Source organism: Trematosphaeria pertusa, assembly GCF_010094035.1.
Source record: "Trematosphaeria pertusa strain CBS 122368 unplaced genomic scaffold BU26scaffold_21, whole genome shotgun sequence".
Taxonomy (NCBI): Eukaryota; Fungi; Ascomycota; class Dothideomycetes; order Pleosporales; family Trematosphaeriaceae; genus Trematosphaeria; species Trematosphaeria pertusa.
The window spans coordinates 109143-121432 of NW_022987232.1; the positions used below are offsets into that span (position 1 = coordinate 109143).

The 12290-nt window shown below is 57.7% G+C and overlaps 7 protein-coding genes across 7 annotated transcripts; 4 read left to right on the forward strand and 3 right to left on the reverse strand.

The window, feature by feature from the left end:
- Positions 1–9: 9 nt before the first annotated feature.
- BU26DRAFT_439281 (uncharacterized protein) lies at positions 10–1646 on the reverse strand (the record flags this gene model as incomplete). Its single annotated transcript, XM_033824335.1, has 2 exons — positions 10–1200; positions 1254–1646. 2 exons carry the CDS (start codon positions 1644–1646, stop codon positions 10–12), a joined length of 1584 nt encoding a protein of 527 aa, XP_033676970.1.
- A 302-nt stretch (positions 1647–1948) lies between these two features.
- Positions 1949–3874, forward strand: BU26DRAFT_524608 (mitochondrial carrier). Its single transcript, XM_033830326.1, has 2 exons — positions 1949–2236; positions 2406–3874. The coding sequence occupies exons 1-2, from the start codon at positions 2137–2139 to the stop codon at positions 3581–3583; spliced, it is 1278 nt and encodes a 425-aa protein (XP_033676971.1). The 5' UTR covers positions 1949–2136; the 3' UTR covers positions 3584–3874.
- A 103-nt stretch (positions 3875–3977) lies between these two features.
- Positions 3978–5280, forward strand: BU26DRAFT_162416 (uncharacterized protein). Its single transcript, XM_033820159.1, has 2 exons — positions 3978–4158; positions 4210–5280. Exons 1-2 carry the CDS (start codon positions 4017–4019, stop codon positions 5061–5063), a joined length of 996 nt encoding a protein of 331 aa, XP_033676972.1. The 5' UTR covers positions 3978–4016; the 3' UTR covers positions 5064–5280.
- On the forward strand, positions 5281–6863 carry BU26DRAFT_162417 (uncharacterized protein). The gene has a single exon (XM_033820160.1). The coding sequence runs from the start codon at positions 5497–5499 to the stop codon at positions 6550–6552; it is 1056 nt and encodes a 351-aa protein (XP_033676973.1). The 5' UTR covers positions 5281–5496; the 3' UTR covers positions 6553–6863.
- Positions 6679–8341, reverse strand: BU26DRAFT_162314 (putative stearic acid desaturase). The gene is made up of 2 exons (XM_033820158.1): positions 7446–8341; positions 6679–7371 (listed from the first exon to the last, which is right to left on the reverse strand). Exons 1-2 carry the CDS (start codon positions 8242–8244, stop codon positions 6806–6808), a joined length of 1365 nt encoding a protein of 454 aa, XP_033676974.1. The 5' UTR covers positions 8245–8341; the 3' UTR covers positions 6679–6805.
- Positions 8342–8668: 327 nt separating this feature from the next.
- Positions 8669–9505, reverse strand: BU26DRAFT_610353 (ribosomal protein S1; the record flags this gene model as incomplete). The annotated part of the gene is made up of 3 exons (XM_033835992.1): positions 8669–9289; positions 9361–9447; positions 9496–9505. The coding sequence occupies 3 exons, from the start codon at positions 9503–9505 to the stop codon at positions 9036–9038; spliced, it is 351 nt and encodes a 116-aa protein (XP_033676975.1). The 3' UTR covers positions 8669–9035.
- A 318-nt stretch (positions 9506–9823) lies between these two features.
- Positions 9824–12193, forward strand: BU26DRAFT_162437 (uncharacterized protein). The gene is made up of 2 exons (XM_033820161.1): positions 9824–11048; positions 11128–12193. The coding sequence occupies exons 1-2, from the start codon at positions 9913–9915 to the stop codon at positions 11969–11971; spliced, it is 1980 nt and encodes a 659-aa protein (XP_033676976.1). The 5' UTR covers positions 9824–9912; the 3' UTR covers positions 11972–12193.
- The last annotated feature ends 97 nt before the right edge of the window (positions 12194–12290 follow it).

The window sequence follows — 12290 nt, forward strand, 5'->3', positions numbered from 1 at the left end:
GCCAACCCGCTAGCTCCCCTCCAACCCCATCCCGTAGCTCTTAACCCGGCTCCAGTAAAACGGCCTATCATTCTTCAGCCCAAACTCCGCCCAGTCATCCGTCAACCGGTTATAGCTCCAATACCCCTTCCACACCAGCTTATTATTCCGCCCGCCGCGCCCCGCACTGCCCAGCCCCAGCACCATCTTGTACATGTACTTCGGCGTGACGCCCGCCGTCTCCACAACCAGCGCGCCTTCCTTCTCCGCGCCGTCCTCACGCTGCAGCCCGGGAGGCAGGCCTGGGATCTCGGGCCCCGTGAGGCGCCACCGGCCCAGCAGCGCATCTTTCATCGGCGCCGAGGGCAACGCGCCGTGGTTCTTGTGCACGTGCTCCGGGTGCAGGTACGGCACGACGTCGGCGGGCTCAACGGTCGTCAGCAGCGAGATGCAGGTCCCCGGCCGCAGGAAGCGCAGGTAGCGGTAGTAGGTCACGATGTGGATGGGCGAGTTCCAGGTCACGCTTGTCGGCGAGGAGGCGCCGGGGCGCGTGTAGTTCACGGTCGAGATGTAGCAGCCGTTGAAGCGGATGCGCGGGCGGCGCTGGAAGAGCGTGCGGTAGGTGGGGTAGACGGCGGGGACGAGGAGGGGCGTCAGGGCTGCTGGGGAAGGTAGCGGGATTTCGTGTTCGTCAATGGGGTCGTCGAGATCAGGGTCGTCGGAGCCGAGTAGGTAGCCGCCCTGGCCGTCGTCGCCGAGCGGCTTGCCGTCGATCTGGCAGGCCCACGTGTAGTGCATGGCGGCGAAGCCGTACTCGGAGCCGAGCGCGATGCGCTTCCAGACGCGCTCTTCGGTGGCGACGAGGTAGGCGAGGCGCTTGCATACTTGGGCGAGGCGCACGAAGGAGGCGAGGTCTTTGATGGCGAGGTGGATGAGGATCTCGGCGAGGAGCTCCTCGGGGATGGTGGAGATGGGGCAGGGTGGCGCTGGGGAGAGCTCGGTGGGCGGCGGGAGTCCTTCGATAGAGAGGCTGGAGAAGTCGTCGAGCATGGATTGGAGGGATGGGGGGAGGCCGTGGAGGGAGTGGTGGGCGGGATTGGGCACTGTGACGGCGGCATTTGAGGGATTGGGGTCGGTGGGTTTGGGTAGGGGTGCTGGGGGCTTGAAGGAGGAGGGTGGGAAGTGCTTTGCTTTGTAGGTCTCGTGGACTGTGGAGTCGAGCTGCGACGAGTTAATACCTATTGATTGATAGTCTTAAACACGTGGTGGCTCACCTTGAAGGCTTTCCGGTACAATCTCAAACTATCGCCCAAACTCCCCTGAGTTTCTTTCTCCACGGCTCTTTCATAGTGCTCCAGCGCTGACCGCGGCTCCCGGCTCGAAGAAGCAGGAGGAGGGCCGGTTTCATCCAGTCTACGTCCATGCTGCCTCTCCCCAAGATCGCGATACCTGTGAGGTTCTACCTCGTCCAGCTCTTCAACACTATGATGACGCGCGTGGGATGACACCTCAGGCGCATTGCTTTTCGGCGCATGAGCTCTACTCGATGGCGCCTGCGTCGTCTTCGCCGGAGCGACCGCTGCTGGTTGCTTGCCCTTCGCCCTCGCAGAGACTTCCTCCCTCCATTTCTGGCGGAAGCTCTCAAGCTCGGCTTCGGTGGAGTCCATCGCGTGGTGTACCGTTGGTAGTGGCGGATATAGTACTGCTGGGCGTGCTAAGTCCGATGTCGGCGGTCTGTCCAAGAGGAAAGGCGGAGCGTATGCTCGGGAAAAAGGTCTAGTAGGGATACATATTTACAGGAGCGATGACTCTTTCAATTTACGGGCCGAAGGTGAATTACTCATTGAAGGTCTCTCGCGTGCAGTCACAGCAATGACATCGCAGGCTACGGGCGCCACCTGCAGCCACATCTGATAAGCGTCGCCCGCCTTCCGGGGTCCAGACGCCAATTCACACGCGGCACCGAAGCTCGGCGCACGGGCCCCCAAACTTTTCCCTTCCGTCATCGCCGCTGTGCTCGCCAGTCGTCGCCTCCATCATCCATCAATCGCTCTGGAACATGCGCACGCCTGCCTTCTCGCGCCTTTGGGATTTCAACGACACGCCTCGTACGGACTCGAGGTAGACGGCGCGTCCTGCTGGGCGCAATCGGGGGACATGGCCTCCAACAAAGCCGAGGATGCGGCGGAAGGGGATGTGTCGATTGTGCAGAAGATGCTGTCTGCGACGACGGGGAGTGTATTGACATCTCTGCTAGGTGAGTTCTTCCCTTACGCGACACTCTTCCATTGAGTCTATTCAAGTCTGCGAGCGTGACGGCTTTTTTTCCTGTCGCTGCCCCGTCGCTTTCCGTCGGAAACCTGCAATGACTCCGAAAACGCGGAATAGACTATATGCACCGACGAACTCCGGGCTGACCTTTGCAGTAACGCCCCTAGATGTCGTCCGAGTACGCCTCCAGTCACAAGCACATACGCCGAGCACATCGACGCCGAAAGCTCGCGCATACACTGCTGCTTCCCTCACGCAATTCCGCGATCTGCCCCCGAACCTCGGAATATCGGCTTGCTGCAGAGAAGTGTTCTGGATCAACAACAACGCGCCCTTCTGCGTCGCAGGGCCTACACTCGCACCCCTGAATCCTGCAGATGCTGCGTGTGCGGTGGAAGAGGTGGAACGGAGAACGATCAACAGCACATGGGATGGATTGCGCAAGATTGCTCAAAATGAAGGACCCAGGACACTGTGGAGAGGCTTGTCGCCCACTCTGGTCATGGCAGTCCCAGCGAATGTCATCTACTTCGCCGGATATGACTGGTTACGGAGGGCGCAGAAGTCCCCGTTCCGAAGGACGGTACCGGATCCGTACATACCTCTAGTGGCAGGCGCCACGGCCCGTGTGCTCGCTGCCATAGCTGTCAGCCCGATCGAAATGTTCAGAACGCGAATGCAGGCTGCCCACCACACAAACACTGCCGCCGGACACTTCCGCGAGACCATGGATGGATTGCAGGAGATGGTTGCTTCTCAGGGCATTCGCAGCCTGTGGAGAGGGCTTACATTGACCCTCTGGCGAGATGTCCCCTTCTCCGCCATCTACTGGTGGGGTTATGAGTTTGGACGCAACACCATTACCGACCTGCGTGGAAGAGCAGAGGCAAGAAGAGATGGTATGGAGTTCCGCATGGGCCGAGGCGAAGAGAGGATCAGACGGCGAAGCCGGTCGCGCAGTCGAGAGAACAATACCTCGACGCTTGTGGACAGCTTCCTCGCTGGTGCTGGCTCAGGTGCCGTTGCTGCCTTCGTCACAACGCCATTCGATGTCGGGAAGACACGCCGACAAGTCATCAGACATGTTGGGGATGCAGTTAAAGACCAGGCCAGCTCCGCCGTGAAAGCCGTTCGACCGGAGGACAGATCCATGCCCCGCTTCCTGTGGCATATATTTCAAGAGCAAGGAGCATCGGGCCTGTTCAAGGGCTGGACTGCGCGATGCCTCAAGGTAGCACCAGCCTGTGCTATCATGATCAGCAGTTACGAAGTTGGAAAGAAGATGGCGAACAACATCAACGAACGGCGAGAGCACCGACTGGAAGACATTTGAATCAGCCTTAACCCAACCGCCTGCCCTTGCGTATTGGGGCACCTTTGCGCAAAAGGATGTACATATTTTGACGGACCTCCCCGCGCCTCTGTACCACGACACATTTCCTTAGCCTTCCCTTGGGAGTAGAGAGACGATTCAACTCACGGCAGCATGGGACGGCGTTTTGGATGAGCGAAGGCCAGTTGCGTTTGAAAAGTTCTGTAGAGATACCAGCGCATTTTATTCACGGCCGCTGTCACGCGTGTGTACTATAGACATAGCCTAATTAAAATCATGTCCTTATCGGAATTACTCTTCAATTGTAAAATGGAATGGGCTTATGTAAGCCTTTTACCACGTGAGGGCGCGGTGAAAATAAACGGGACGTAGCCAAAACATACGCGCCGCCCCACCTCCATCCAATCTACTTCTACCGCCGACACCGCCCAGCATGCTCGACATCGAAGAATACGAGGACGTATTCCCGGAGGGAGGCTATCCCGCGAGTCTCGTTGACAGCATCCAAGAGAGCCAGATGCAGCTGGGAGGACGAACCTTCTTCGAGCGATTATTAGAGCTCCTCCAAATCAAATGTGAGTCGCACTGCAAACCGCCGCCCTCGCAACCCCTAAGAACCCACACAGGGCGCAGAATCTACCCGCCGCAAGACGAGCCCAAGCTCCGCGAGCTGCACAAGCGCATCGTCGAGGCGCCAATCACGCTCCACTACAAGCACTGCCTGATCTTCTACCTGCTCAAAGACCTGGCGCCCGTCTTCCACGAGCAGCCCGACCTCGCCACCCAGTTCGCCGAAGACGTGCACCTCGAGAAGCGCTTCTGGACCTTCATCGAGGGCATCTGGGAGCTGGACCATCTGCAGTTCGAGACCGCCGTCGGCAACCTCACGCATCCGTCGATCCTCCCCACGTTCCCCGACGAGATCCTGCTCGCGCTGCTGGGCCGGCGGAACAAGATGCCTGGCAGCGTGTCGGCGCGGGATATCCTGCCGCTCGCGTACTACAATTGCGCGAAGCCGCCGCTGGTGGGCGAGCACGTCCAGACGGAGTTTGCGCGGTACATGGCGGCGAGAAATGTCACTGAGGCGTACTACTGGATCCGCACGCGGCCGGAGCACGAGCACCACGCGCTGCTGGAGGTTATGGTGGACCAGACGCTGCAGCGGCGCGACCGGGCGGACTATGATGCCCATGAGCTGTATCCGGCGGAGGACAGGGTGATGGAGTTGGTCGGCTTGCCGTTCAGCGAAGAGGAGGACGAGTGGATTGAGAAGTTCTTGACTGAGGGGAAGGGGCGCACGTTCAGGCAGGCGGAGGATACGGTGGTTATGAGGAGGATTGCGACGGGCAGGGTGAGGGATGTGGCAAGGGAGAAGGGGCATAAGGGGAGGAAGTATGAGGGTGTTAATTGGGAGATATTGAGGGATGGCATGGCGAAGGGGCTAGGGCCGAGGAGGGATGAGGAGGCCTTTGCGGTATGAGAATTCGGAGATAGGAGGGACGGCTTCTGCGTAAAGAGCGGCGTTCAGGCGGTCTATGACGGAGATGCGAGATTGGGCATTCGAGTTTGACGGACTGTCGGCTTTGAATTGCACCATGGAGCACTCCGCGACATCCTTCGTCATTGGACTGTGTCTGGCGCATACAAGAGCGCGTGGAGGCGATTCTGGTCAGCCGTTCGACGGGCGGGCGAAGAGACTACTCCGAATCGACTCATCGCAACTGTTGGGGTGATAACTCAATGGCTATAAAGGAATTCGGTACGCAAGCTCCCTCTTGCAGAAAGTCAAGGCCTCTGGTTTTCTGGGCTTGTATCCTCCACAATTACTTCTTTTCGATTCTTCGTCTCCGTCTTCGTCTACACTGACGTTTTATCTGCTACCATCTAGGTCGTGATCAGACTCTTCAGTTGCTATGCTCAACGCCTTCACCTATGTCTGCTCGGCGAGGGATCCACCATTGACCTCATTCTTTCAGCAATTACTCAGTCCGATCACACATAAGCAGGCTTCCTTCTCACCCTCTCACCTTGCTCTAACAAGCCGAGTCCCTCTCCACTCAAGAAGTCAAACCCCACACGCACTCGACCATCCGTCTTCCTCAACCTCCAACGCACCTCCACATCCCCCAGCAACCATGACAACGTCTCCCAAGCCCAAACCTAAACCCCAACAAAAAGACCAGGCCTCCCTCCCCTACACCTGGGACGCCGTAGCCGCCGCACTCACCCTCCCCTCCAGCGAAGAAGTCCCCGCCCTCATCCTCTCCCCCTCCTTCCTCACTCCATGGACCTACTTCCGCGACGCACTCCCCCTCACGCCCGGCATCGCGCCCGCCCTCCACCCCTCCCCACCACAAGACAAAAAAGCCATGCACTCGCTCGTCACGCGCATCTACACCCAAATGGACGCCCTATCAACCTCTCCCTACGACCGCCCAACCCCGCAAGACCGCCAATCCTGGACCGCAGCCCAGCACACAGAATGCCTCCTCTACCAAGCCGCACGCAATCTCGCTTCTCCGGCCCAGCCCTTCGCCACAGCCTTCGAGCGCAAGAACCTCAAGAACGAGAGCGGGCGGGCGAAAGCGCACGCGCGGCTGCGCGGGCTGGTCATGCTGGTTGCGAATCTGGCGACGAACTACACGGTCATGGCGCCGAGTAGTGTTATCAAGCGCATTGAGGCGCTCAGGCCCGCGAGGGACCCGGAGCGCTCGCCGATTCTGGAGGTGCGGGTTAAGTGGCGGCTCGAGCGGTTGGGGGTTGAGGAGCTGAGGAGGAGGGTGTTGGATGGCGAGAGGGGCGGGAGGGGGGAGAGGGAGTGGTTGATTGGGATTTTGATGGGGAAGGAGGGGTTGGAGGCGGGGGTGGGGATTAAGAATGAGAATGGGGGGAGGAGTCAGAGTGAGAAGAGGGGTCGGGAAGACGACGAGGACGAGGAGGAGGCGAGTAAGAGGGCGAGGACGGTGTGAGTGTGACTGACGGTGGGGAGTGCGGGAGGGTGGCTGGGGGGCATTGGCGTTCTGGGCTAGACAAAGCTGCTTCTTTTCGGTTTGCTCCTCTTTTTCTCTTCCTAGTCTCTGGATTGCTCTACCAGAGCCAGGAGGACTTCAGTTGGGGATCAAGGTTCCAGATAAGTCCAGCCCAGAAGAATTAATCCATCTCTACTCTCCCAGTATATACCCGCGAGGATTCCACGAGACGCGCCCAGCACCCAAGCATCCATCACGCCGCCCTCGCAGTACCCAACAACGGCGCAACCCGCGTAAGCTGCTCGCCAGCCCTTACAATCACATCCCCCTTCGCATCCTTCACCGGCCTCCCAGCCTCCTGCTTCCACACCTCGACCTCCTGCCCGCCCCTCAGCACGCCAACCCGCATTGTCGACAGCAAGTTATGCGCCGCATTACTATGCTCATACACGCCGCCATTAAACAGCGCCGTAGCGTCCTTCCCAATAACACTGCGGATCATCGCCCTACCGCCGGGGTGTTCAGCAACGAAGTCCGTAACGTCGTGGATGACGCCGGCGATGGCGACGAGCGCCGCCTTCTCGCCGCCTGCGCATTTCGCCTGGAATTCGTCCCATGAGAGCACCGGGAGCTGCGACAGCGGGACGCCCCAGTCCAGCTTGGAGCGGCGGGTGTCGAGCGCTTTTTGCTGCTGCTGCACGCGCCCCTTTTCGATCTCGTTGTGGCGGAAGCGCTTGAGGTTGTAGGCGAGGCGGGTTTTGCTGAGCAGGTAGATGACCCATTTCGTGGGGTCGTATTGGTACCATGCGAGCGCATTTCCTTAGCACTTGTCAGCACGTGTTTCTCTCTCCGTCGGGGAGCAAAAGGCCGGAGGGAAAGAAGAAGAAACCCACGGTAATCGCTCGGAAACTCATGATGAAAATTATGATACCCCTCCCCCAGCGTAACCACCGCCGTCAAAAAATGATCCCGCGGCGTCCTCCGATCATCAAACGGCTGCTCGCCCAGCCAGTGCGCGAGACTATTCACGCAGAACGTCGCCTGCTGCACAAAGCACGCGCGCAGGATCCCCGCGTACACCAGGCCGCCGCGCCAATCGCCCCAGCCCAAGCCGGCGACGCACATGGGAAACAGCCAGGCGCTAGCGAGCAGCACCTTGCCGTAGTGCCTGTGCTGCCACACGACGACGGCGTCGGCGTCGAGGTCCGAAATGTCCGTGCGGCCGATCTGCCGCGGGTCCTGCTGGAACAGCATCCAGCCGAGGTGCGAGAAGAAGAAGCCGCGCAGGGCGTCGTAGGGGTCCTTGGGCGTGTCGGTCCAGCGGTGGTGCGCGCGGTGCTTGCTGCTCCAGAAGCGGATGGAGCCTTGGACGGCGCCGGCACCCGTGAAGGCGAGGAAGAGGCGCAGCGGGAGACGCCCGGAGTAGCAGCGGTGCGACCACAGGCGGTGGTAGCCGCCCGTGATGCCGAAGCCGGTGAGGAAGTACCAGAGGAGGGCCCAGATGGCGGTTGCGCGGTGCAGGGGCGTGGAGCGGACGGCGTAGAGGCCGTAGGCTGGGATGATGAGGACGAGGGTGGTGGAGATCCAGTTGATGTGCTTGTACCAGTTCCTCAGCGTGACGGGCTGCTGGCTGATGTGCGGTTTTCGCACCGCTTGAGGCGGAGGTGTTGTCGCCATCTTGGGTCCGTTCATCAAAGCAAAGACGCAACCTTCAAGAAAGTGACAGAAATAGAGACTGCAAGAAAGAACGAAAACGGAATCAAGCTCGACTTATACCCATGTAGAGTAGACGCGACGTTGCGAAAACATTGCGGAGAAAGTTGTTGGGAGGTACTGGGGTCTGAGTCGCGTGGTGGTTGTACGATTATCGCGCGAGTCCAACGGGTATGCTAGGAACGCTCGGGGAACCAAGGCTTGTTGGGCTGGTCGCTCGACTGGAATGGCTGATGAAAAAGTCGGTATGCAGGAGTCATCAACGGGAGCGTGAAGATGCATGGGCGACATTGAAGGAGCTGCTGACACTAGACCGGCTTGCGTTAGATTTGCGAGTCTTACGTCTTCTGTGTGGACCGTCATTACTCGCTTACCTTGAGATTTAGACACGAAAGATACCAGGTATACTTTGAACAGCCCTAGCTGGCCCAACCCTTTATATCTGGCTTAGAGCCAGAGTATGCAAAAAGCACCGGAGTTGTTTGGGCCAAGCGATCCAAAGGCAAGCGCGCGTCCCATCTATGAGAGCACAAACTAGAAATTATAAGACTACTAAGGAAGTCCTCCCAATTCTTGTAGTATGTTGCGCGGTCCCGTAGTCATTGGAATAACGTGCCGCGGGACGACCGCAGGCAAGCGGCTGGTCATGAACCAAAGTGGAATCAAATCCTTTTCATTTTAAGTATCCCAGCTAAGCTGGCTACCATGACCACGTCATATATCACACCTCAAACACTCCATCCCCGCTTGTCCATGTCTCCGCCATGCCCTTATGCCGCAATGGTGACTTCGACCTCGACGCCGGCCTCGATGTTGATGATAATCTGCTTGACGACCTCAGTCGGCGCGTTGAGATCAATCAATCGCTTGTGGATGCGCATTTCGAAGGTATCCCAGGTCTTCGAGCCTTCACCGCAAGGGGTCTTGCGGGTGGTGATCTTGAGGTTCTTGGTCGGGAGGCGGACGGGGCCCTTGACGCGGAGATCCTTGGTCTTGGCCCTCTCGATCAGCTCGGAGCAGACCTCTACCACATGTATTAGCGTTTGGTTTGGACATGACCCGGCGTTGGCACGGGAATTGAAGCGAAGGACGCACTCTCGAGGCTCTTGACGTTGCGGCTCGTGAGCGTGATGCGGATCTTGTGGACCTTAGGGCCATCGCCGAAGTCCTTCTCGGGCTTGTCTGATTCTCAATCAGCTGGGTTGCAGGGTTTGCCGGCGGGAGAAGTACTGTAGGACATGGTGGTGGAACTAGTGGGTGTTGCGCTTGATGAGGCTCGAGGTGTCGAATGATTTCCAGTCACGACCCGGATCTCTGCGATCACTGTAATCTAGCTCCTAATTAGCGACTCGTGTGGCCCATGAATTCTAGGACATACGTGATGACTGGCGTGGTGCTGCTGTCGACGGCGAGATTGTCGTTGGTTTTGGGATGCGGCCACTCGCAATATTGAGAAGATCTGTGGCCGCCAAGATTCCCCGCGCTAGTCCTTTCTAGGGAAAGGCTAGTTTCCGCACTTTCCGTACCCTGACTGATGACTGGAAGCAAACTCTCACTCCTCCAACACTCGACATTAGGCACGCTGTCAGATAGAGAGAACGGAAACTACTCGCAATCCGCGAGAAAAATCTTCCGTTTTTCTCGACCATGGATCTGCCTCGTTTCGCACCATTTCCAGACGCGAAGGTCCGCCACAGTATCCTTCCCCACGAATGGGAAGTATATCTGGACTCCTGGACCTCTCTGGCCGAGCTATACCTGCGGCTGAACGATGAGCAGTTCTCTTCCGTTATCTCCGAGGAAGCATCTTTGACCGACTTTCTTGTCTCTTTCTTCCATGAGCTGGCCAATGACGACAGCATCCTACCGAAAGCTCTTTCTCTGCGCAAGAAGTGCTTCTTTCTCATACACCGGCTTTTTTCAAGAGAAGATGTGCCGGCACAGCTTCTATACTGGGAGACATTGTCGGATATTTGTCATAATTTTCCGAAGAGCGAACGGCTTCGAGGCCTTCTGGACAGTCTCTGGAAACGGAAAGGCACGGCTATCGAGAAGAGTCTGCAGCAAGCAAGGTCTTCAATAATTAAACAGCTAGATTCGAAGAGACCAGAGGACGCAGAGGGAACCTTGAACAGGATCGTCCCTCTGCTACGGATGTCGTCACATGCCGGCGCGTATATGCTTACTGGCTCGGACTTCTTGGACTCCTTGTGCAATGCCTACCCTAAGGTAGCTTCCGGCCTTCAGGTGAAGCTGGCCACCACGGCGTACTTGGGACTGATTGCCTTGCTCGAGAGCCCCAAGCCGAATTATTCCCAGTTATCAGATCATTTGTACACCCTCAAGACGAACGGGGAACAACAGCAGAAGAGTGGCTCTTCGAAGGCACTCATTGCAGACCTCGCCACGAATACCCCAGTTCTGAATAAGATCAGGGACAAAGCCAGTGCACCGGAGGCAGCGAGAGTAAGGAATACTGCGGCCTCGCTTTCGGCGTTCCAACAGTCCTCTGTCGCGCGACCGAAGAAACTCGTCCGGCGTAAGGTGGAGAAAGGCAAAGGGAAGGCTCTCGATGGCGAGTATGGTCATGGAGCGTTTGGTGAGATTCATGTCCACCGCATGAGTTTGATCAGCCAAATCCAGGACCTTTTTCCTGATCTCGGATCCGGCTTTGTAGCAAAGCTGTTGCACGAATACAACGATAACGTTGAAGAGGTTACAGCACATCTTCTCGAGGACTCTTTGCCTCCGCATCTCGCCAACGCCAATCAGAAAGAGCAGCTGTAAGTTTACATCCCTCATCATAATCAACCTCACTTTATAGATGCCCCGGGCACGGTATTTGCTTGCTAACACTCACAGACCAACTACCGCTTCTACCTCTAAGCCGCATCTCACTCCCCGGTCCACTCCTCCGCCTTCCGAACGTCGCAGCGTGTTCGACAACGATGACTTCGATAGACTTGCCGTTGATACCTCTCGTCTGCACATTGGTCGGAGGAATCAACAGCTTACTGCAGACAAGATCCTCTCGGACCGCAACAACGCGCCAAGCAAATCCGCGATTCTTTCTGCTCTCGCGGCTTTCGACTCCGACGACGATGAGCGTGACGATACGTACGATGTTGAGGATGTGGGGGGCACTGTGGATTCAGCTGCTCCAGGACCTGATGAAGCAGATGCAGATCTAAGGGATAAGAATGAGGAGACCTTGTTCAGGGCCTACTCCTCCACGCCGGAACTGTTTGGGCGAGATGCCGAAACTAGACGAGGCAAGGTACGAACGGCATTGAAGAGCGAAACGGGAATGACGGACGAAGCCATTGAAGGCTGGGGAATCATGATCGCCCGAGATCCCAGGCGATTAAGGCGACTGGAGTCCAAATTCTCTACCTTCACAGGTCAGCAAACGGGACTTGCTCCCACTGCTTGGCGAGACAGCCCCGCGGGTTCCGATGCCGAAGCGGCTGAAGGAAGTGCAGATGGCCGACGTGGTGGAAGGGGTGGCTGGGTTGGAAGAGGCCGCAGCAGAGGCAGAGGACGTGGGGGTGGTGGCAGAGGCGGAGGGAGCGTCGCCGGAGCGTCTGACGACAAGTCGACACAAGTCTCACGCCAGCGAAAGGAAGCAGGCAAAGGCTCGCGGGCGAACCACAACCGTCGAGATCAACGAGCCAAGAAGATGGCAAGAGGCGGATTCCCGGGATGATCAAAGAATTGGGTACTCTACCCTGAATCGCAGCTGAACGCTTCCCTATGCATCTCTCGGAAGCAGTGCTTAAGGATGAAAGAATTTGGTGCACAAGGAAGTAGTTGAGTGCCACAGGGAAGTACTAGTCGCGTTTCAATATGCCCTATTCAGATTTGGCCAGACTATGATAGCGCGGTCTAGTCACCTCCACGACTATGCAAGAGCCCTGGGGGGAGGCTTCTCGATCACCATCTACCACATCATCGCCCGATTATCTGCTGATCCCAATCGTGGTTTGGATGTTCGCGACTCATAGTTCACCACTTCAGCAGACTTT